At 42.4% G+C, this 23,508-nt stretch overlaps 1 protein-coding gene across 20 annotated transcripts in view; it reads right to left on the bottom strand.

The window, feature by feature from the left end:
- Window positions 1–23,508, bottom strand: part of LOC121325571 (calcium/calmodulin-dependent protein kinase type II subunit gamma) — a 57,609-nt gene that overhangs the window by 11,326 nt on the left and 22,775 nt on the right. For 6 of the 20 annotated variants that reach the window (XM_041268265.1, XM_041268270.1, XM_041268268.1 and 3 more), the window contains exons 4-15: window positions 18,019–18,073; window positions 17,787–17,852; window positions 15,212–15,284; window positions 13,724–13,826; window positions 13,204–13,287; window positions 13,014–13,108; window positions 11,182–11,304; window positions 10,954–11,037; window positions 10,346–10,388; window positions 8,754–8,816; window positions 5,499–5,539; window positions 2,301–2,333 (exon numbers count right to left, since the gene is read on the bottom strand). In XM_041268265.1, the coding sequence (XP_041124199.1) occupies window positions 2,301–2,333; window positions 5,499–5,539; window positions 8,754–8,816; window positions 10,346–10,388; window positions 10,954–11,037; window positions 11,182–11,304; window positions 13,014–13,108; window positions 13,204–13,287; window positions 13,724–13,826; window positions 15,212–15,284; window positions 17,787–17,852; window positions 18,019–18,073 (863 nt within the window). The remainder of the gene's footprint in view (window positions 1–2,300; window positions 2,334–5,498; window positions 5,540–8,753; window positions 8,817–10,345; window positions 10,389–10,953; window positions 11,038–11,181; window positions 11,305–13,013; window positions 13,109–13,203; window positions 13,288–13,723; window positions 13,827–15,211; window positions 15,285–17,786; window positions 17,853–18,018; window positions 18,074–23,508) is intronic. The other 14 variants (XM_041268271.1, XM_041268266.1, XM_041268284.1 and 11 more) reach the window with 3 other exon arrangements.

Genomic DNA, 23,508 nt, shown 5'->3' with positions numbered 1-23,508 from the left:
TGCTGCTCAAAGCTGCAATCGGAGTAGAAGTTTACTCTCTTGATGCCAGTGCTACAGACTCATTTTTGTATGTTTAGCCTTGTAGCATTACCATAGTTTGTTTATATTTCGTCTTTCGTTTCCGGTAAAATAAAAAATGATTTGCTATTCCGGCTACTGATAGTTATGATTATAAACTTTTAAAACATCAAATCAATAATAGGGACGTATTCATTTTTGTTTTTATTTTTTTGAACCACTGTGAAATTCTGATAGGGGCTCGCTTGTGCACCCGTGGCTAAAATAAATTGGAGGGCCTGTGTAGCGCTAGCATGAGAAGCTGGAAGAAACAAACAGACAGGCAAGAGAGAGGGGCGACACACATGCAAGCAGGGGTAGAATCTCCTCTGTCAGCAGCAAGATGGCAACGGCCTACTATCTAACTGATCCTGCAGTCAGGGCCTGCGAGAGGCGTCCGCTTGGTAAGCTTCTCCACAGAAGCAGCAGCTCCAGAGCCAATGCATCAACAATCCACCAGCCCTCCCTGCTGTCCTTCCACTTCGAACCCTCTCCCCACCACAGAATGACAACTGAACTGTGGTTTTGGACTATCATTCTGTTGGCACTAAACTAGCCTGCCAAAACATCTGCCAAACTTCAAAATATTCCAGCCTTTATCCTAGCACTCAAAGCACTGAGCAAACTGAAATCATTCTTTCCCCTGCATTATAAGCATTGTAAGTAGGCTGATGCTACCCGCTTTATTGCACTGTAAGAATGACTGTTCAATGTCCTTATTTAAATCTATCAACAGCAGAGGACAGCAAAAGGCTCCAACAGAATTGCGCAGCAAATCTGGAGGTCCACAGAAACAGACCTCCGAAAGGGGAAATGACTGGGTGCCATGTGGAAAACACAGGAGGACCAATCTGGGTAAAATTCAGACCTAGTTGTGTGGTGAATAATGCACACACACGTCAATGAGGCAACTCAATACTGGACCCTCTCCAGCACTAACTATGCAAAAAGCAGAATCATCAAATGTTTTTGCTCAGGAACCTTGAAAATAACAAAATAAAAATATATACCGTGTATATTTAAAAAAAAAAAATACAGATCTCATACATAAATAAATAAAATGTAACATGTGTTTAAATAATAATAAGAATTAAAAATAGAGACTCACACAGCACTACGTGCCCCTAGACTGAGCTGGTTGTCCACCCACAAAACTGCCGTCGCCATTGGAGATATAAATCACCTGGGCTGCTGGGAATTGGGCCGCGAACCATCCCAAAATACTCAGCTAATAAATGAATTTAAGAGACACAGCAATTGGTTGTGCTTGCAAAGGAAACTGGGGAGATGCTAGTACTAGTTCCCAATAGTACTACGTCAAATGATTGTGATTCTCCCATGATTCCAGCAACTAAAAATCATGCAGGCAAAGCATGGGGCAAGATGAAAACAATTCCCTATATTAAGCTATTGATTAAGAATTTCCAGCTACTACAAAATCTAGAATTTGTGTGCAATACATTTTAAAGCTTTACATCTTTTAACTATATTTACATTCTAACCATTACAAACAGTGTTTGTTTTTGTAACGTTTGGTCTCCCAGAGATTCTCTGAAGATAATGTTGAGTTTGCTATGCCTTGCGTTTTTTTTATTTTTTTATTATTTAACTATACGTGCAAACGATGAGTTGATTTTTCCAATAAGCTACTACAAGTATAAACAATGTGTTCTTCTGCAATGGAAATATTCATGTATTAATCTTCTTAATTTGCAAATACTTGCACAATTCATCTACATAGCGACTGATCTAAAAAGAGGCAGTGTACAGATTATGAAGCCCTTGCTTTAATGTTATCAATAGTGCTTGTGGGGCTCTATGTAGAAAGTGCCAGAAAGGACCCTTGTTAAATGTTGCTGCTTTATTAGTTAGTTTTTTTTAACTGAGGTGATATTAGATTTGCTGGTGTTTCGAGCAATTGTACAGAGCCTGGTGTGTAGCACCCCCTTTCAAGGGGTAACAGCACTTCAGACCAGGCGGGGTAGTCCAGTGGCAGTGTGAGGACAGGGCAGGCATGCTTGGTCCAGCAGCTGCTCAAAGTTTGATGGCTGACAAGTTGAGAAAGCAAAGGGGGTGATGGCAAAGCAAGCAGGGGAGTGATGTGAATGAGAGGGGGGTGAAGATGGACCCTTGATGGAGATCCAACAACAATACAACCCTCCACAACCCGCTTCATCCCACCACAGACAGAGAGAGACAGAGAGAGAGAGATAGAGAGAAAGACATCATCCAACAGATCTCACCATTAAATAAACACTGGAGCTGGACTTCCTTTTCTGAACAGATCAAAACAGAAAGGAAGAAAAAGAAACAAACAAAAAAAAACAAATAGGACACAGCCTCTGGTTAGAGAAGGTCACAGAAACGACAAAAACTTTGAAGAGAACGAATGAGGAACAAAAAAAGGGGGAGGGGTTAAATTTTTTTCTTTATAAAAAAGTGCTAAACTGATATCCCTGAAAAAAGCAAAAAAAAGGTTGCGATTGAGAATCACACTAATGTACTTCAGTTAATGCTTTCTCTCTCTAAATATACACACACGTGTTCATATACTGTGCATACAAATAAAAAAAATAATGAACACACCAGATACTCAACTTCAGTCTTCTACAGAGTACAACTAAAACCATGTTTTTAAATGAGTTGAGACATTAGAGTGAATCCACATTGATGCAGCTGTGGAATTCAATAAATCAGTAAGAAAAATACTGCTTGCAGTTTCTCTGTCAAATGCAGTAATTCACAGCACGCAAGCACTGCTATATTGAACCTCCTCTGTGCTAGCCATACAGAGTGACCCGAAGCCCGAATCCAGAAACACAGTAGTTCAAAAAGTGCTCAGTTTAGGACAATGAATGCCTCCTTCCACAATACTGTCTTCACACACAGGGCCCACTGTTCGCCTCAAGATTTAGTGCCGCAGTCAGGGCTGGATTAGTTTAATGAAGATGGATTAGCTCTCTCTCTCTCTCTCTCTCTCTCTCTCTCTCTCTCTATGTCCTATGAACACTGCACTGCTCTTCGGGAGTCTAAACTTTTTTTTTTTTTTTTACTGCAGTATTTGGTTTCCCACGCACAGAAACACAACAACCACCTCTCAGTGTTTATAAGCAAAGATTTGCACTTTTGAGTAATCATTTGATAATCTTACATTCATAAAGCATTGCCATAGTCCGGAGCAGGACAGCGTTCTGGAGCATTGTTTACAGCTCTATAGCTCGTAAGTGCCAGTTGGGGTGAGATTTTTGTGAAACCGAGATGAGATCATCAACACTGAATAGTTCACTTTTTGCCTCAAGTCTCCATGGACCTGAGCACTTTGTAACCCATTTATTATTGTGGTTGTGCCCCCGTATCCCATGCTAACTACCTTATGTTCTGAATCCCGTATCCCATGCTAACTACCTGGTGTTCTGAATCCCGTATCCCATGCTACTAACTACCTGATGTTCTGAATCCCGTATCCCATGCTACTAACTACCTGGTGTTCTGAATCCCGTATCCCATGCTAACTACCTGGTGTTCTGAATCCCGTATCCCATGCTACTAACTACCTGGTGTTCTGAATCCCGTATCCCATGCTACTAACTACCTGATGTTCTGAATCCCGTATCCCATGCTACTAACTACCTGGTGTTCTGAATCCCGTATCCCATGCTAACTACCTGGTGTTCTGAATCCCGTATCCCATGCTACTAACTACCTGGTGTTCTGAATCCCGTATCCCATGCTACTAACTACCTGATGTTCTGAATCCCGTATCCCATGCTACTAACTACCTGGTGTTCTGAATCCCGTATCCCATGCTAACTACCTGGTGTTCTGAATCCCGTATCCCATGCTACTAACTAACTGGTGTTCAAGGGCAGAGTGCATCAAGCAGGCGTACATTATGCAGTATCAACTGCGTACGCCGTCGTTAGTACTTCCAACTTAAGCCCGACACACTGTTGTCTCTATATAAAGAGAACAAGGAAATTCTTAATTCTAAGCTTAACATGACAGTAATATTTAGTCAGAAGGCTGCAGCATTCCTTGGTTCATATATTGAAGGTCATCCTGTATTTCATCTATAAGACAAAGGAGGTTCTGTCTTGGTAAATCGGTAGCGCTGATAGAGTTCAAGATCATCAAACATATCCAATGGATTACGTCTGTCCCGTATGATTCTTTCACGACGCATTGCATGGTGATACTGTACAACATCAGACCAATGTACTATTCCACCCACCTCTGGCTTTTGCTAGACTAAATATTATTTTACAATAGTCAAAGCTGATTTGCTTTTAAATTGAACTTTCTGGCTCTATCCCCTATGTTATTTGCCTGTCTACGCCAGCCTTACACCTACCACCTACCTAGCAGGCGTACAGTTTCGACCCCTTTACGACCTGCATAAGTCTCAGGTCTGCTTGCACTCTGCCCCTGAATCCCTGGCTTTGGGCAGTTACGTGAATGAACTAGAGCAAGCCGTGGCACCATTTTATGTGAAGACAGTACTGCTGATTTCAATATTGTCACAAACAACGTCATGCTGAAGCAACTTTTTAGTTTTATGAATTTACATGTTGGTGTTTTTATAATTATTTATCTATTTAATTATTTATAATTAATAATTTGTGCCAGTAGAGATTTTTAATTTTAATTTTTTTTTTTTTTTTTTTTTTTTTTTTTAAAGCATTGCAAGCCTATTTAAAATCACCATTTATTTTAACAGTACGGTGAGTAACGTGCAAGGTTTCCATGTATGCTTTTAAAACTGTTTATATTTCTTTAAAACTGAAGTTTTCCTGTTATGTTTGTAGCAGGTCACTGACAGTTTTAAAGTTCTGTCTTCATTTACATGGCTTGGTTCCAGAACTGAACTGGAGTGCTGAGCACAGCTTCTCCTCTGAATATTGCTATGAGCAGAACCTGTGGCCCTGCAGTACAGTTTCATAGTCCCCTTCTCCTGTGATCTGGACCACTGATAGCAGTCAAGTTGCTCTCAAAGCATGGGGCATGTTTTGTAATGCTTTGAGTCCCAGTCTGTAGTCTTGCTGTTACAAACCAATACAGCATTGCAGGTTCTTACAGAGTGCTCACATCATGCTTCTATTACACAAGCTGATCCGCAACTTCAAAACACTCCATTATAAAATCTTAATACAAGTAAGTTCTTTGAGGACTTGGTGCTGTCATGGATTGCAAGATAGGAAGCATTTACAAGCCTGTTGTGCTGGACGTGAGCACTCCTTGGGAGGTAATAAATTACAGCAGTGAGGGAGACTTGAACTCAGGTCTGCAGCACTACAGGAGAGGATGCGAGACTGCTGAGCCAGTTATCCACCCAGTCAGACCCTCGACCCAGCTTAAACTCAGCTTCCTCAACATTAAACCTCAGCAAAGTACTAAAGGAAAGAGTTAATCGAGAGCAAGCCCCATCTTTCCAAAACACTTACCTTCACGCCGTCTGACTTTTTGTTTAGTAAGCTTTTTGCAGCTGTAAAATGAAATGAAGAAAACAAGACCATGTTAGCTTTGAGGAACAAACAGATACACAAGGAAATGTTTAACTGAGATAAAACAGAAACAGTGCCCTTGTGTATGCAACATTAAATATTGTGAGAAGCCATCAGGTTGAATTATATAGTATTACTGTATTGTAGAGAGCTTGGATGACACAGTCTTGAACACACAACAGTGATATTGGAGTCATCGTAAATCAGGTGTGACGACATGTGATGAAGCCCGTGGGAAATCTGAGGGTAAACGAAGTCCATTTTTTTTTTGTTCTTCATTAAATTAAATAACTAATATTGTGTTGAACTACAGTCATTGATTAGGTTTGACTTAAACCTATGTAAGCATTTGTTTCCTTGTCAAAAGGGGTCCCAGTGAGCACAGAGTGCTGGAACTGCTGGTCTACACGATAAAAACAGAGCCTGTCCTTTGCACATGTAGGGCCAAAGGTCATGAGAACAGAACACGAGTCAGGGTGCTGTGTGTATACAATGAAATATCTAGGGTTTGAGTGGTGGCTGCGGTGTAGCAGTGTATTTGTACTCTACATGCTGTGTGGTGCTTTGAATACTTTAGTGAAGATTTTCAGGAGGGTCTGAAAAAGGACTAGGGGTCCGGGAGTCTCATTGGGAAAGGGAATTATTATTATTAGATATAATTTTTATTTTTTATTTTTTTACTAGAAGAGGGTAGTTGTTTACTTTGTGCTAATATTGGACCTGGATTTTGGCAAGATGAAATGAGACAGTGGTGGGGACCAACAGATTACAGAGAAGCTACGTCTTGATGAGAATTCGGTGCTTTTCTTCCGCCAGGTATTGTGGGTTTGCTATTGGCCTGCCGATGGCTGAAGTGTAATGCTGGCTCCAAGGATCAGCCTATTTGCAATCATTTTGCTTTTCTTTTCTGGTGCATGCGGCAGTTAGAATGAGGTGGAGGCAGTGTGTGGGGTTATTACATTAAAAGAGGCTTGGCATGCAATTTATACTAACAACAAAAAAAGACGTTTCCCAGGGTGCCCCTCTCACTCTTTCTTTCCACACTCCGGTACAGGTGTATTCCATTGCTTCTGTCATCGACAGGGAGAGGAGCCGCAGGTTCGCACAGTTAGGACCGGGCAGGAGCTGCTGTTTGGTTGGTAACAGAGCAGGTTATGAAACTGGATCCCGCCCATGCTGGCTACAGTTGCTCTAGACTTTACTAGATGGGACGGACTATGCTGGAGCTGCAATGGCAGCAGTGCTGACCTCATTATTGAGCCAGTGCTAAATATTGACATCCAAGAGCTTACAGTTCCGGAGTTCCAGCAGCAGGTCGAGCTTGCTGTATTCCACTGCTGAGTTTTGGAAGGAGCTGTTGATCCACTGACATCCAGCGCTGAAGTTAGGACCGCTTTCCCACAAGAAGCAATGGTATACACCAGAAGAATGGACCGGCAGAACGGCCCTATGAAGTAACCAGGGAATCAGAACAGAACGTATGACCCTTAATGGTCTCATTCCTGCACCGGTGAAGAATGCAGATCTTCCGAACTGGTTCAGACCAGTCCCTAATCCTTTCAGACACCTGCACTGGCGGCCCAGCACACACAACTGGACACCAAATCCAACACAGGATCGGAGCGCAACCCCGTCCCTCCACCAGCCCAAACACTGCGTTTCGCATTTCCTACACAAGGGCAAGAGCAGCGTTTAATGATGAAGCCCCTTCAGCTCTAGGAGGTCTCCTATAGCACCGACAGTTTCCCAATACAGTACTATTGAACTGTAAGTAATCCCATAGGTCCAATAGCACTATAATAGCACTACAAGAGTGCCCCCAAGAGCTGCAAGAAACCTATAGTTACCTAGAAGTGTAAGATGTCACATGCACCCCTAAAAAGACCCCCCCTTAGAGCTAGGAGCTAGTCCAAAATACAGCTCTAAGACAGGGCCTCTTCTAGCAATGATCCCCATGTAACTACACTAAGCAGCACACAGGTGTGAATGGACACTACATCATAGCTAATGACCCTCACATATGGGTTCCCTGTAGTGAAAAACAAGTTGCAAGCAGCAAAGAAAATCTAGAACACATGCATTTAATAACAGCCATGCAACTTATTTAATGCATGCTTGTTTGCTTGCTGAAATGTGGTGATTTCTTATGTAAAACATTGTGAAAATGAATGCAGTATGGGATGATATTAAATCACAATTTGCTAAGCACACTTTTTGCTGCCTGAAAATCAACAAGATAATTTTCTTGAACATGTTTTGTTGCAAAACAGTGCAGTTCCCATTTTGTTCTATGTAATTTATGACTATAGATAACTTACACGAATCTGAATTTACAAAAACAGAACTTCTTAATTCTGCAATAATTCCTCAATAATCTAGAAAACTGGAAAACACCAGTAGTAAAAAGTTCAATTTAACTGCCCTATATTTTTTGGCAGAAATGTTATATAAATCGTGTGTGCAGGTAAACTATTTTTAAATTGATGTGCAGCTATTCCTGAAACTTAAGAGTTAATTTACTTAGCAGTGTGAGTGGGCATGGGCGACTGTGACAAGTACTTCACTAAAAATACAGTGCCGCATTCTTTAGAACAGAACACCCACCCACTGTTGAAGATAACTGATCTGCCACAAAAAGCACTGAATATGTGTTTTAAAGTGTATTTATTGATTTATTTATGTGGTGGTTTGAGCCGTTCCAGGTTTTACTGTGAATTTGGCACCACCTCAGGTGTAAGAACATCCACATGCCATTGGTCCTAAGACTTGTAACTAATTGATCTCTAACATATTTTTGTTGGTTAACAAATCCACTTTTAATCCACTTAAATTCACATCTGGTGGCTCCCCCCAGTTAATCTGAAAACAAACCCTACAAACCAGCCTTTTATTTCAGGTGCTACTGAACGGATTTTGCCATGTCTATAAGGAACGGTTCACCATATTAATATATATTCTAACAAAAAAAGGATGACATGAAGGCTGGTTCACGTTGGCATGTGGGTGGGTCATTTACAGATGCCAGTAAAGCCTGGCCTGGCCGTGGCTGGCGTGCCATGCGAGATGCAGTGTGAGATGGATGGATGTGAGAGGCATGTGCGAGTGAGCTGGTCTGTGTGACTGGCGGGCAGGCTCCCAGGCCGCATGCTGGCTGCGCAGTGGCAGCTCAGGGCTCCCCGTGGTGCTCGGACGTACCTTGCTCTGCCAGCGCCGCAGTGCTGGTGGTGGCGGCGGCAGGGCTGGTACTCTGCCTGCCAACTATTGGATAAAAAGGTGTTCAGTTGGTAGAAGCCAGGAGACAGACAGGCCCTCAGAGCCTTTTCAAATACCGATACCCCATTAAAACACTGCAGTTCAATATCTCTCCAGCAGAAGGTGGTAGTCAGGTAGCTTTAAAACTGCTGGAAGGGACAGGACAGCACAGCACTATACCTCTCCAGCAATGGGGGATACAGTCAGAACACAAACTCCAAAGCAAAACTTTTCAGTCCTTTATACATTTTTAACAGAGAAACCCTAACTCCATCCAGCAGAACAACACTTTTACTGTTTTGCTGTCGGTTTGTTTTTTAGACTTTGTTTCACTTTGACGAGATGGTGAAGCCACTGCTTCCTGCCACAACACTGGCATTCATTTCCTTCCTGTGTCACAAGAAAGGCCCTTTCCTTTTGGTTTTTAGTTAATTTAGCTAATAATTAATTTTCCACTTCTCCAGGTAAGTAACCGCTTCTGAATGCTGACTGTCTGTGTAAAGAAGTGAAACAAAACTGACAATAAAGGGATACTACAGTTTACGACCCAACTTGAGCACTGCTGCGTGTAGGAAGCATTGTGGGCAGGTGGTGTGGCCCTTCTACCTGTAACACAGGAAGTGACCCGAAGAGACTGCAGTGACAATTTGAAAGGACTTCCTCCAAAGAGAGTGTGAAATTAAAAGTCTGAAGAACACAAAAGACCAACTGCAAAACAATAAGGAACTGGGGAAGAGGATGTCTTTTATGCTCATGAAAGGCAAGGACACTTTCTTTAAAAGACTTACAACACTTTGTATCACTTTTATTATCAAAGCAGATGCAGGGCACTGAGGGGTGCAGCTCCAGGTCTCCTAAGTTGGGGTCGCTGTGGAGTGTTAGATGGAATTCTTGACATATACCTGGGGCTGGTACATTCTACCCCATCTCTCAGCTCCCACCTACAGGGGGCAGGAGTTCCTGGAGCGGGGCTACGGCAGCTTTTCATTTTACTATTATAAATAATGTACGGGAAACGAAGCAATCATGGTTAAGGATTTGTAAGAATCCAGCACATCTTATTATCTTGTGTATCCCTGCACAGAATACATGACACCATACTAAAAGACACAAATACAACAACTCTCTTTTTCTGTAGTAGTAGTACTAATTCTAGAGTTAAACCTTAGTTTTTGTGATTTCATAAGCTATTACATCATGTTTGGGGTGTTTTCACAGTTTGAGCAGCCAGACACAATAAACGCAACGCATTAACTATATTCTATACCCCATGAAGACTTGTGAACAAGGGAGCTTTACTCTACCATGATCCAGCTGTTCAGTAAACACTAAGCACAAGCACAAGCACAATACACAAGTAAGGATTAACCGGATTGTAATGAAATCTCCTTTGGGATATAAAGCTGGGAAGAGCCTGGTTTGTCAGAGAGTGCTCCAGAGAGGGGTTTACCTCCAGACCACAGCATTGCCAATACACATCCACTTCTCACTGATGAAAGCTTCTTTCTTGATATTATTTGCTAAATGAACCTTACCTGAAAAGTTTCTTGAGACCAGCATGGTGGTAAGGATCGCTCCCTGGAACAGATGGACAGAAGTTACCCAAACTGTGGAGCCCAATCTCTTTCAACTGAGAGCAGCACTCCCAACATTAAGTCCCACTTTTATTGAAAAAATATTATGAATCACATATAAGGACATGAACTAATTGATTGTAACAGTTAGGCATTCATGAAACTCCTGTACTTCCAATCCTGCGTACAGATGCCATCGCATGCAGAAAACAGAAGGCACAATTCAAAAGTTAAAAAATAAATAACCAACACTTCTTATGTTTAATTGCAGTTTCTGAATATCGTTTAGTTTGTGTGAATTATAATGAATAGGTTGTATGGGGGTTATTATAAAAGAGACATAATTTCACTCAGTTTGAGCGTCACAGCCTTCTCACGCAAGCTGGTACAGATTAAATCTCTTATACCCGGCACGCTACTTGTAGAAGTTTTGTTTGATATTTTCTGGGTGTGTGTGTAATTTGAGTTAGTAAGCACTTAAACAGTGCTACTCAGAGGGCTCAGACACCTGGAAACAAGTCAGGGCGTCAGGGCGCGATGGAGGGAAGGAGGGCTGAAGCGGGACCCACCTTGAGTTTCCTCCGTGCGTTGAACTTGCGCAGACACTCTACAGTCTCCTGGCGGTGCATCATGGAGGCCACGGTGGAGCGTTGCTGAACAAGGGAAGGAAACCAAGGGATCAAACTGCGATGGAGGGAAGAGCCGACACATACACACAGAGGACAGACAGAGACAGAGAGAGACAGACACAGAGAGAAAGACAGACACACGAAGTGGGAAGGCTGAGCGGTACTCACGCAGACCCAGGGGTGCTTCAGGGCCTGGTCAGCAGTGATCCTTTTGGCTGGGTTGATGGTCAGCATCTGGTTGATGAGGTTCTTGGCCTCAGGCGTCACTGTGTCCCACTCTGGCGAGGGGAACTGGGACAGAACCAACAGAAATGTCAAATACTGGGGAGACGCCCACTCATATACAGGTGCAAACTGGGCCTGTCTATACTGACCAATTCAGTGTCAAAAGAGGAAGAATAACAAAGGAAAGCAGCATATCAGTAACAGACTGTATTTTTTTTAGTGTGTGTGTGTGTGTGTGTGTGTGTGGGGGTGGGGGGGGGGGGGGGTGGGGGGGGGGGGGTTGCCACCCACACACTCCCCACCAAGTTTCAGGGCCGGTAATTATGGATCTTTTTAGAAACTTTCCAAATTTGAAAGGTTTGTTATTTTGTTCTGTAAGCAAGACATTCAGCCCATTGTATAATAATAATAATAATATAATAATAATAATAATAATAATAATATATATAAATAAATGTCTTATTTGTAATAGGCCAACGTGGCTAACATGGCATTATTACGATCATGGAATTCCTTAGTACCCAACCAGTCACCCCTAATCTCTCATCCTCTGTGCTGGCCAATAAATCATCTCAAATCAAGCTCAAATCAGCCGCCCGCCCCCCCCACCTCTCTGCAATGCGTCTCCCTGCCCTCACAGGATCAATACCTCCAGCACAGACTTCAATAGCAACCAATTAAAAATGAACATGTGTGCCAATCTCCACCCTCGGCAGCCGAAACACTTCATCCTCCCAGATCAATACTGCCGAATTCAGTGAATTCAGTGCCTGCGAAAGGAGGAGACTGAATCTCTCTGTCTGTCTAGTTTTAAATCCCCTTATATCTTCGGTCAGCTGTAACCCCCCCCATATAGAAAAAAACTATAACTGAAGCGAGGGACTGCGCCGGTATAAAGTGGTATTCTTTTGAAGTGGCAAGGTCTGTATTCAGCACACGTATGCAGCGCCTGTGAAAAGTCTGTCTGGTTCTCTATGTGCAGCATGTGAATGAGGCAGTCACCCAGGATACTGTTTGAAAAGTGAAAAAATCTCAGGAGGAGCTAGAATTTTCTTTTTAATGCATATAAAGGTGGCAGGAAAACGGACTGCACAGCAGGGGAACAGTTTCTCCAAGTCATCTAATTAAAGAGAGTGGGCTCCCCAAGGAAGACTCTGAGAAACAGCACCTTACTGACTCGGCAGGGCTTTTACCAATGAAAATGCAAATAAAAAGAAAGCTGCTCTTAGCATTGGTCACTGATCCCCGCTCTGAAACCACGAAAAGCTTCCTACTGGAAATCAAGAAACTGCTTTACATTTAGATCTTCTTTCTCCAATTCAAGAAGATTCAGTCAAGGGTATGATTTATTTATTGAAACACAACAGCACCATAAACTACAGTACTTCCTTTTGTAGAAAAAAACACAGTAACATAACTAAACGAAAGCTATGCTACTACTGTGTATATCCCCCATACTCACCTGTTATTTTGAAGCACCTCGACTTGAAACATGTTCTGTATCACTGTCCTATTTGTTTTTTTTTTCAAAATTACTCTTTATTGTAAATCGCCAGATGCCCTTAAAGAAGTTAGTTTTGCTGCAATAGTCAGTAAGCACTGTAAAAAATGATCTGAGCGTAATAAAGTAAGAAATTAAATATTAGGCAAGGATAGATGGTCTATAAAAGACCCCTTTAAAAAAAAGGGGTGCAAAAACTAACAAAAGTGGATCTAATGGTATTCAGTGTCCCCAGGAAGTTAGCGATGGAGCTGTGCTTCAGACAGGCACTCACATCATAGGCTCCTGCCTTGATCTGCTGGTACAGTTTATGCTGATCTTCATCCCAGAAGGGAGGATAGCCCACCAGCAGAATGTAGAGGACCACACCTGATCAAAAGACAGAGACAGCGAAAAAGGGGGTTAGACAGGGCAGTGCGGTACAGAGGCACTCTGGGAAAACCGAGTGAAGCTAGAGGACTCACCGCACGCCCAGATATCCACTGGCTTGCCGTAGGGGTCCTTCCGAAGGACCTCAGGGGAGAGGTAGCCAGGGGTGCCTGCGAAACCTGCAGAAAACACCACAACAGTCTTGTCAAATGTCAAGGATGAGTAAGCAAGGAACTACAAAAAGTAGTTTTTAAAAATCAGTCTGAGAATTTGGGGCAGATTCTGAACATGCATCACAGTACACACTCCAGGAGAACTTGTGCGAAAACCTGAATGTACATGTGTCTGAAAGATGAGAAGCTAACAACATGGACTACAGTCAGGTAGGCTATAATAAACCAGGGCCAAGAATGTGATGGGCATGGAAATTGCAGACTGAAGTTCTCGCCTCCTAGAGAAATGGTGGTCCCTCCAGGTGATGGCTTGAGACATCGAGACTGAACTGCACCCTCCCATACTCACTAACAAAAACGGTGCTCCCTCCAGCCCAGGGGATAACAAATGAATGACTGAAGCAATGACAATGCTGCTAACCGAAGAGTATGTGTTTCTTACCAAACCAGGCCTGCTGCTCTCCCTGCACCTCGATGGCCAGTCCGAAATCAGCAAGCTTCACCGCCGCCCCCTTCATCTTGCTGGCCAGGAGCAGGTTCTCAGGCTGAGGGGCAAAGAGTCAATACCAGCATTCAATACACATAAAGACAGACACCAACATGCATGACAACATGACTGTTTCATAGATTGTGAATAAGTAGCTCAGAGAATGCAAAACCTGGGCTGGCCCAAACTGCTATGCAATGGGATTCCTAATGTTAGTAAGGTCACAAAATGAGTGTAAAACCTGGGCTGGCTCAGACTGCTGTGCAATGGGAGTCTTACCAAGTAGGTGTGTGCATCTTTCTGCAAGCGCAATTCTACCCAGAGACGCCAGGGGGCACTCAGTGAACATTTATTAACACTGCACTGACTGATAATAATAATAATAATAATAATAATAATAATAATAATAATAATAATAATAATAATCAGGAAGTTCAGGTTGAAACATTGTGAACAAATAGACACAGCGACAAAGAAAGATATACGAGACAGAAAGGAGACAGAGACTATGAAAGACAGAGACAGAGACAGGGGGAGAGAGCAGGAGAGGGATGGGAGACATGTGGACAGAGAGTGGAAGAGTGACAGAAAAGCGAAGAGAGAGACAGACAGACAAAATGAGGAGAAGAGACAGGCAGACACAAAAACAAATAGTCGACGCAGCACTCAGACAGTGAAACGAACCGACAAGGACAGACAGAGGAGTAGCACACAGGTCAAAGCTGATGTCATCACTCTGCACCCCTGAAGAACAGCACAGGAAGTGATGCGCTGTGAGGTGCACTGCGTGACCAGCTTGTCAAGTATCTCCTCTGCTCCGGGGCAGCGATGTCACCGCAGTGATGAATTACAGCCGACATAATGAGTCTCTACAGAACAGACTCTGCCGCTGTGCTGCTGTGATGTCACACATCTCCATAGCAACACACGGCCACAGCCATGCCTGTTTACATTTGCATCACATCCTGAATTTATGGCAGGCTGTGTGGCCTAATGGCTAGAGCAGAGGGGCTGGGAGGCAGGCTGTGCGGTCTAGTGGTTAGAGCAGAGGGGCTGGGAGGCAGCAGTGTGGTTTAGTGGTTACAGCTGAGGATGGACTGGGAGGTGGCAGTGTGGTACAGTGGTTAGGGCAGAAGGCAAGTGGCAGTGTCTTCGAGTGGTTAGAGCTGAGGAGGGACTGTGAGGTGTCAGTGTGGTCTAATGGTTATAGCAGAGGGGCTGGGAGGTGGCAGTGTGATCTAGTGGTTAGAGCTGAGGAACTGGGAGGGAAGGCGGTGGTGTGTGGTTTTGTTTCCAGAGTGTCTCGCACAGATAGTCGGTGGAGCACAGGGGTCACCTATACTGCTATCCTGGGCAGAACCTGGAGGAATGACGCACTATGTTGCCATGGAGATGGGTAATGCCGCTGTAGTGTGGGAGGTTGCCGTGGCGATGGGCGCTCACCTTAAGGTCCCTGTGCACGATGTCATGCTGGTGGATGTGATTGACACTCTCCAGGATCTGGTTAATACACTGGCTGTGAAGAGGACAGGACAGGAGAGAGGAGAGATACGCATTACTGTGAGCATCTACCGGAATACTAGGAACACACACAGACTGGTTTCATTGTCGTTTATGCCGGGTACCCAATTGAGCTACTATAGAAACCCCCCATCCTTATAAAAGTGCATTGCTCTACACCACACTGTTAAAATATCTTAGAAAAAAAATACTTGTTTGGGAGCCTGAACCACGCAAGACTTTTCATAAACATTAAACATAAATCCAAGGTAAAAGTGAAGCAGAGAGGCATGTTACTGCATGAACGGTCGAACCCCATTGTACACAGAGCACAGGAAAACCTGCAGAGGAAATTGCAGAAATAACTGGAGAGTGAGAGCAGCACATGTTTGCAGCAATTCAATTCCAGTGGCTACTAGCTAATCAAGACGGGAGTGTAATTCTATTTGCTGTGTCAGGGTCTGTCATACAAAGAGTGCAAGAGAAAGCACACTCTCAACTCTATTAGAGGTAGCCATCGAACTCTTATTACCATATTACAAGTCATTAAATCCAAATAGAAAACAGACGAAAAGCTAATATTAAAACAAACTTAATCTGCTTATATAGACCCTGTTGTGGTTTAATCGTTTCAAATGCTTTGTTATAGACATTCTGGAGAGCCAGACCTGCCCACTCAGCAATATTCTGTGTGTAGCTAATCAGATCCAATGGGGACCCGACTTCCAACGAAAATTCAAATTGACCGCTGATGCACGTTGTTTTTTTTTGGTTTTTTTTAAAGATTTTTTAAGCCGGGATAACCAGTTTATAAATGGGAAAAAATATATAAATATGTTATTTAAAAAGACAGTGCTGACACTGTGTTTGGAGTGTTTGTCTTTCATCTGTCTGTGTATGAGAGAGAGAGAGAGTGTGCTCACAAGGTGTTACAAGTGTCTATTTTTATAAATAAAATAGTTCATGCTTGTCTGGGTCCTTCCCTGTGCCCTGCACAGTTTAATCCATTTTAATAAACGCACCAGAGTCAGTTTAGGCTGACTAATACATTGAACTTGGAGTTCATTTTTCTTTTTGGTGTGTTGTGGTGTGTTATTGTTTCTGTGAAAGGAGCTGGTTTCTGCCTAGCGGAGTCCAAGCCGAGTGTCGGCCCTTTTTTAGAGCTGAGTCTCAGACTCGAATGTCTCCCATCTGTGACCAATTAGAAGGAATGTGCCCAACGAACGTGCCAGACCAAAACAAAAATACAGAAAGAAAACTGAACTAAAGTGTGATCAATCAGGAGACCAGGTCACCAGTCTACTGTTTTGATAGATTGTGTTGAAATTATTGGAACTGGCAAGCCACTAATAGAGTGGATTGCAATGTTATGCTCTTGACAATACAACTCTATCTATACCTATTTAATATATAGTAAACCCTGATATTGATGTGATACAGTCATCTGAAATGTCTATGAGTTATTTTGCATCAGATGGAAATGCGGTCACATTAACATTAGCTTTACCTTTTAAATAATCTTATATACAGTATATTAGACAAATAGTACAGTACAATTGGAGTGGACATGTGCTTGTATTGTACAGCATCCTATAGTATACCATATTGTATATGTCAATATAATAGATCATCTTCAGCTCTATATAAACAAGCATGCCAGCAACATGACTGCAGATACAATACTGGAGCTATTGGATCATGAAAAAGAAAGCACTGTGGATCACCACGGGCACCTCACTGTCACAGCCTGGCTTTTCAGACTCCTTGTAAACACAGATGTCTCTGATCACTTAACCCTGAACACTGCCTGCTGGACCTACAGCAGTGAGCCCATGATGAGATTTAGAGAAGAGAGGGAGAGGGAGGAGGGAAAACTCTTAGTATACTTCACAGTGGTTATCTTTTAAATCTAAAATCAGGATCAGCAAGTTTTGTTTCTTCTTTTTTGTCCAAAAATGGCAAAAACTCCATCCTGCATTCCTTCCCATCCCACACAGCCCAAAGTCCAGAGCCCTGCCCAGTAGTCGTGACTCTCCCTCTCCTATAACCCTCTCCTTGTCTCTCCCTGTCCCAATTCAATTCACCTCAGAGCTGCTTTACTGAGAGCAAATCAGAAGCACAGCTGTGTCTTTGTCATTCTCGCTCTCAAGTGAATGCAAGGAGCCCCTGAGTTTAGAAAGAATCGCTCCTTCGCTCCAGCGCAGTGCCAGTATTCAAATTACAGCTCAATCCCAGCAGAAACCTCCAGTCCCAACAGGCCTGATCATTCACCATAGATTCTTCAGAACCACAGTTAAATTAAAAAGAGCAAGAGAGCAGGACAAAAGAAAAGAAACCCAACGCCGTTGAGAGGGGGAGTGAATGTCTCAGTGTGGGTGTTGCAGGGAGTGATTCTGTGGTCTCAGTGTGTGTGTGTGTGTATATACAAGTCTCAAACCACAAGTACCTCCTTCAGTACTGACCGGCAGAATACAGGCAGAAGTAAGTAACCAAGGCAACAATGAATCCCAGAACCCACCTTGCATCCGCCTCGCTGTAGTACTCCCTGGCAACGATATCTTCAAACAGCTCGCCCCCAGTCACACTGCGGAGACACAGACACAGCAACAAGTGAGGGAGCGGGGGGCAGGGAGAAGGGTAGGTATGGGAGGTTAGAGGCGCGATACTGGGTGGGAGGGAGGGAGGCAGTGTGGCCAGGTGGTTAGAGCAGAGGCACTGGGAGTCCTAGACAGCAGTTGGTTGATACTCACAGGTCAAAGAGGAGGTAATGAAATCCCTCTTCAGAGATGCTGTCGTGGAGTCGCACTGAAAGAGAGGCAGAGAGAGAGAGAGAGAGAGAGAGAGAGAAAGAGAGGGGGGAGTCAGCAAGAATAAGAGGGAGAATGTGCAGTACTGTTAGTACTGAATAGTACTGTTACTTTGCTATATATTTTATAATAAATAACTCTTTGTTGGGTGTTTATCTGCAGTTCAAGCAGAAAACATGACAAGCTGTCTCTCTGAGAGCAAGGTGAGGAGAGAGAAGGCCTGGGGGCAGAGAACAAACTAGGACACAGACAGACAAGGAGAGAGAGAGAGACGCAGCAGAACAGGGACACTTCAGTACATCTGTGTGCTGATTGATATTTTCTAAATTTACATATTTGCTGGATTAACTTTGGCAATGCTTTTATGACTTGTCAAACCAATAAAGACGATTTAAATTAAACTGAACTGAATTGATTTGAAAGGGATTTAAAACTGAGAGCGAGACAGAGAGGGGGTGTGAAGGGATTGAAGAGATAAAGACCTTTCAATACATCTTCACCATTTGTACTATTATTTTATACTGGCTCAAAATAGCCAACTTCCCAACATTTCAGTATGTTTAACATACCTCTGTCAAGGGAAAGTGTTTTTCAAAACAAACAGTGGAGGTGCTTATAGGCTTTTGACGCCATGGTAACTGCACTCACTTATTTCTATTCAATGTATTTGTGATGTCATACACTACATAGTTAATGATGTAATGATTACTTATCCTTTCTATTTAAACATTCAAGCATCATGATGTTAGTGCTGGGACAAGAACAGGATTTTGACGTTCGGATATTCGCTCAGAATTTAAATATTAATTCGGATAGTCGTAAGTTTTCAAAAAGTAATAGAAGCCATTATATTGCTCAGAAAGCAGGCAGACAGCATAGCAGCAGGGGCGGGGGGGGGCGTGTTTGTGTCTTTATTTTACAGCAAGACGTTACAATATGCCACATGTTAAAGTAGAAAAAGAATACATTGTGTAGGCCTTGCATAGTGAATTAACTACAGAACAAAGGATGCCAAATAGCAGTTCAAGTTAAATGTTGTTTTGCTCATTCCCCATTGCTGTTTCTTCACAGTAAACAGTGGCCATAGACATGTTTTCATAAAGTAATAACATGATGTATACTTGTATCTTGAACGTGGAAATGGCATTGTAAAGCGAAGGGGCAAAAAAAAAAAAAAAAAAAAAAAACACAGTTTTGGTTCTCGTTTATTACATTAAACACAGAAAGTCGCAACAAAAATATATATAATATATACAATCTACATAAAAAACCACCACACATCATTCAGAAGGTTGGACGCTGTGTAAGCGAGGTATTTCAGAATGATGTGCTTGCCTTTTTTCTGTCCCATGAGATTCTGACTCGCTTAAAAGCAGCACAACGCGTTTTTATTTTATTTTTATTTACATTTATTAAAAATCAGCAATTATTTTATTATTTTCTCCCAATTTTGGCCATTTATTTTTTTCGCTCAGCTCATCGCTGCCATGCGCTATCCCCCGAAGTGTGTGCAGTCAGCCGACTGCTTTTTCACACTGCAGACCCACCGTTGGAGAACAACGCAGCTCTGGGCAGCTTGCAGGCAAGCCTGCAGGCGCCCGACCAGACTACAGTGGTCACTGGTGCGCGGTGAGCCGCAGACACCCTGGCCACAGGTGGCGCTCTGCCAAATGTGCGCCTTAAGGAATAGAAAGACGACAAGCGTTGAACTGACAACAGAGCTGGCAGAAGGCACAGGCGTCATTGTCCATCCATCAACAGTCCAAAGCACCTTTGACCATTGTTCCATAGTCCAATTTCTGTGTTCTTGTGCATATTTTAGCCTTTTGGTTTTGTTCCCCATTCTTAACAGAGGTGTTCTTACTGCAAGACATTCTTTAAGTCCCGATTTCAAGAGCAACCTTTGTACTGTTGATTTGATGGACAACGACACCTGTGCCTTCTGCCAGTTCTGTTGTCAATTTAACGCTTGTCTTCTTTCCATTCCTTCAGGATATTATCTTCAAGTATTGCTCATGCTTGTTAGACAGCTTTTTGGGTCTTCCAGTCCTGGGTTTGTCAATTACAGATGATGTTTCCCTGTAATTGTTGATTATGCTTTGGATACCACAACTTGAAAAGTCAAGTGATGCGAGCTACTTCACTCAATGTTTTTCCTTCTTTATGCAAGTCAAGGTTGTTCTAATAGTAGAAAACACCAGTGGAGGCTTTGAATAAATTGTTGATGCTCATAATGCATCACAGTAGAAAAATGCAACATGTATACGACTTTTGCACAGCAGTGTACATTCAATCTCACATATCACAGGAGCTCTTTTTCATTCAACATTTTTAAATTGTCACACAACTTCTGATGAGGTGGTAAATAAATAAGTGCAAGGTAATTGTGGTGTTAGTAACCGAGTGAGATGCGCTCTTGATATATTTAGATATATAAGAAAACAGCCAGAGAAAAAAGAAAAAAAAGGAGGAAAGGGGACAGTGGCTTGAAGTGAGAGCAGCAGCAGCAGCAGCAAGTATGGATCATAATAAGGGTCAAAATTAAATCTTTAACTCAAGTTAATTTGTCAATTAATTTTGAAATCAATTAATTGCACACATGATTTACTGTTTGCCAATTGATCTTTAAATTTCGTTTCGCAAAATGAAGACTTTACTATCTTTTTTTTTTATATATATATAGCGCCTTTCACAGTTGACCACCATCACAAAGTGCTTTACAGAGGTAGGCTGTGAACTGTGCATTATATGCAGAGTCAATTACAATAGGACATTGATTTAACATCTCATCTGCAGGATGGAGCACAAGAAAATGGCTTGCTCAGGGGCACACAGTGAGTAAGTCAGCCAGCCAGTGCCAGAGGTGGGATTTGAACCAGTGACCTTCTGGTCATAAGCCCTGGACTTTAACCATTGGACCACACTGCTTCCTACAAAGATTGTCAATCACATAAGGGGGCGTGTTTTGTCCCCACGAAGTGGCCAATCAATCGTATTGGGGGTGGGTTCAATAGACTGTAGTGTAATTGTGAAGCAAGACTCATTGTGGGGATGATTGGCCAATAGGGGTGGTTCATTAATAAGCATATTACCATACACATACATCACAAAAACTGAAATAGAAAAAAAATGATTAGCCGGAATGAACCTCCCAACCTCCCCTCCTCCCATATTGGCCAATCATCCCCACAACAAGTCTTGCTTCACAATTACAGCACAGTCAATTGAACTCACCCCTCGAACGACTGATTGGTCACTTCCTGGGGACAAACCCCGCACCCTCATGTGATTGACAAGCTTTAAAAAAAAGTCTGTTTGCCAAATGAAATTGAAAAGGTCATTTGCCAAATGAAATTGAAATCATTTACCAAATTAAATTGAAAGATCAATTGGCAAACAGTAAATGACTTATGCAATTAATCAATTGATTTTGAAATTAATTTATGAATTGACAAATTCATTTAAGAATTACAGATTTCACTTTGACCCTTATAATGCTTCATAAGCAAAAGCCACTTTCAGCATTCAGCCTCCTGTGCCCTTTGATTTCTCTGAAACAAAAGAACGGACAAAATGGATTTGGAGATTTGACTGCTTTTGACAGACACACTGTCTGGCACACTTCTCCAGAGGAAAACTAGGTATTGTATGAGAGATCAAGCCGACGATATTCTTAGAGGGTTAAACATTGACGAATAACAACAAAAACAATATGAAAATGTAAAAGAAGGCTTTGATGGATACTTTATTGTGTAGAAAAATGTAATATATGAAAGAGCCAGGCTTAAATCTGAAAAAACAGGGAGAATCTGAGCCTTTAGATTTGTTTGTTACCCCATTGTACACACTGGCAGAACACTAATTACAGACTGCTTCATGATGAGCTTATTCGAGATAGATTAGTTGTTGGACTGAAAGGCGTTCGGTTGTCAGATAAAATGCAGCTCGACAAGGATTTAATGTTAGAAAAGGCAATAAATATGGCCAGGCAGTCTGAAGAAATCAAGAAACAGCAGACTAATCTCAGCGGGGAGACAAAAGAAGCAGCACAAGAGTCATGGCTCTGTTGATGTGGTTGTTTAAAAAAAAAAAAAAAAATCGTTCAGCAAACCCAAACAGCAGCAGCAGAACAATTTTACAAAAAAGCCAGCACAGTACAAGCCTGAACAGAAACAGTGTCAACGATGTGGTAAAATGCCAATGCATTCAAAACTGCAGTGTCCAACAAATTAAGTGATCTGCCATTTGTGTGGGGAAAAAAAAAAGACATTAAGAAAGTTTGTAGATCACAGAGGTCAGTGCATGAGATCCAAGTATTTTTTAGGCTCAATTGAAGCAGGAGATGATCCAGGATTCACAGATATCTCATTCAGAACACTAGTGTGAGGTTTCAAATTGACACTGGAGCAGATGTTACAGTGATTCCAGAAGAGATCTATTGTGACATATATCCCAATGATGGGATGCACAAACTGAAGGAAGCCAATAACCCTTTATTTGGCTCAGGCAGAATGCCACTGGATGTGCTGGGTGTCTACTGTGAAGAACTGAAGGAGGACAGTAAGCTAGCTATGGAACATGTATATGTTGTGAGAAATCTTCACACAGCATTACTTAGCAGACGAGCTACTACAAAGCTGTAACTGGTCTTGAGGCTAGACAGTATGATACTCAGACACTTAAAGAAAGCTAGCCAAAGCTGTTCAGCAGACTGGGTGTAGTACAACAGCCATATGAGATAAAGCTTAAACCAGATGCTGTACCTTACTCTCGTAAGACCCTGAGAAGAATTCCTCTTCCCTTGATGCATCAAGTGAAAGAAGAGCTCCAGCACATGGAAAAGATAGGTGTGATCAGCAGAGTTGAGGAACCAACGGATTGGTGCGCAGGCATCGTTGTGGTGCCAAAGACGACAGGTGCTGTACGCATATGTGTGGATCTCACCAAGCTCAACGAATCTGTTTGGTTGAGAGAAATACATTCTTCCATCAGTGGAACAAACCCTAGGCATGCTGGCAGGAGCAAAATTTTTAGCAAGCTTGATGCGAACATGGGATTCTGGCAGATTCCCCCTAACCAAAGAGTCAGCTAAATTCACAACCTTCATTATTCCTTTTGGAAGATATTTCTTCAACAGATTGCCATTTGGCATAGCATCAGCCCCAGAACACTTTCAGAACAGAATGGTGACTGAAGTTACTGACGGTCTAGAAGGTGTTGTGTGTCACACGGATGATGTGTTGATTTGGGGGAAATGCAGGAAGAAAACGATGTTTGTGTACGCACAATGCTTAAGCAAATTCAAGATGCCGGCATCACTCTCAACATTGACAAGTGTGAACTAGTGAAACAAGAAACTAAGTATATTCTTTCAGCCAATGGCAAACCAGATACGGAAAAACAGCTGCAGTTCTGGAAATGAAGGAATCAACT

The sequence above is a fragment of the Polyodon spathula genome, chromosome 13 (assembly GCF_017654505.1).
Source record: "Polyodon spathula isolate WHYD16114869_AA chromosome 13, ASM1765450v1, whole genome shotgun sequence".
NCBI classification, from domain to species: domain Eukaryota; kingdom Metazoa; phylum Chordata; class Actinopteri; order Acipenseriformes; family Polyodontidae; genus Polyodon; species Polyodon spathula.
Note: the sequence above shows the minus strand (reverse complement) of the source record. Positions and strands in the feature narration are given on the sequence as shown.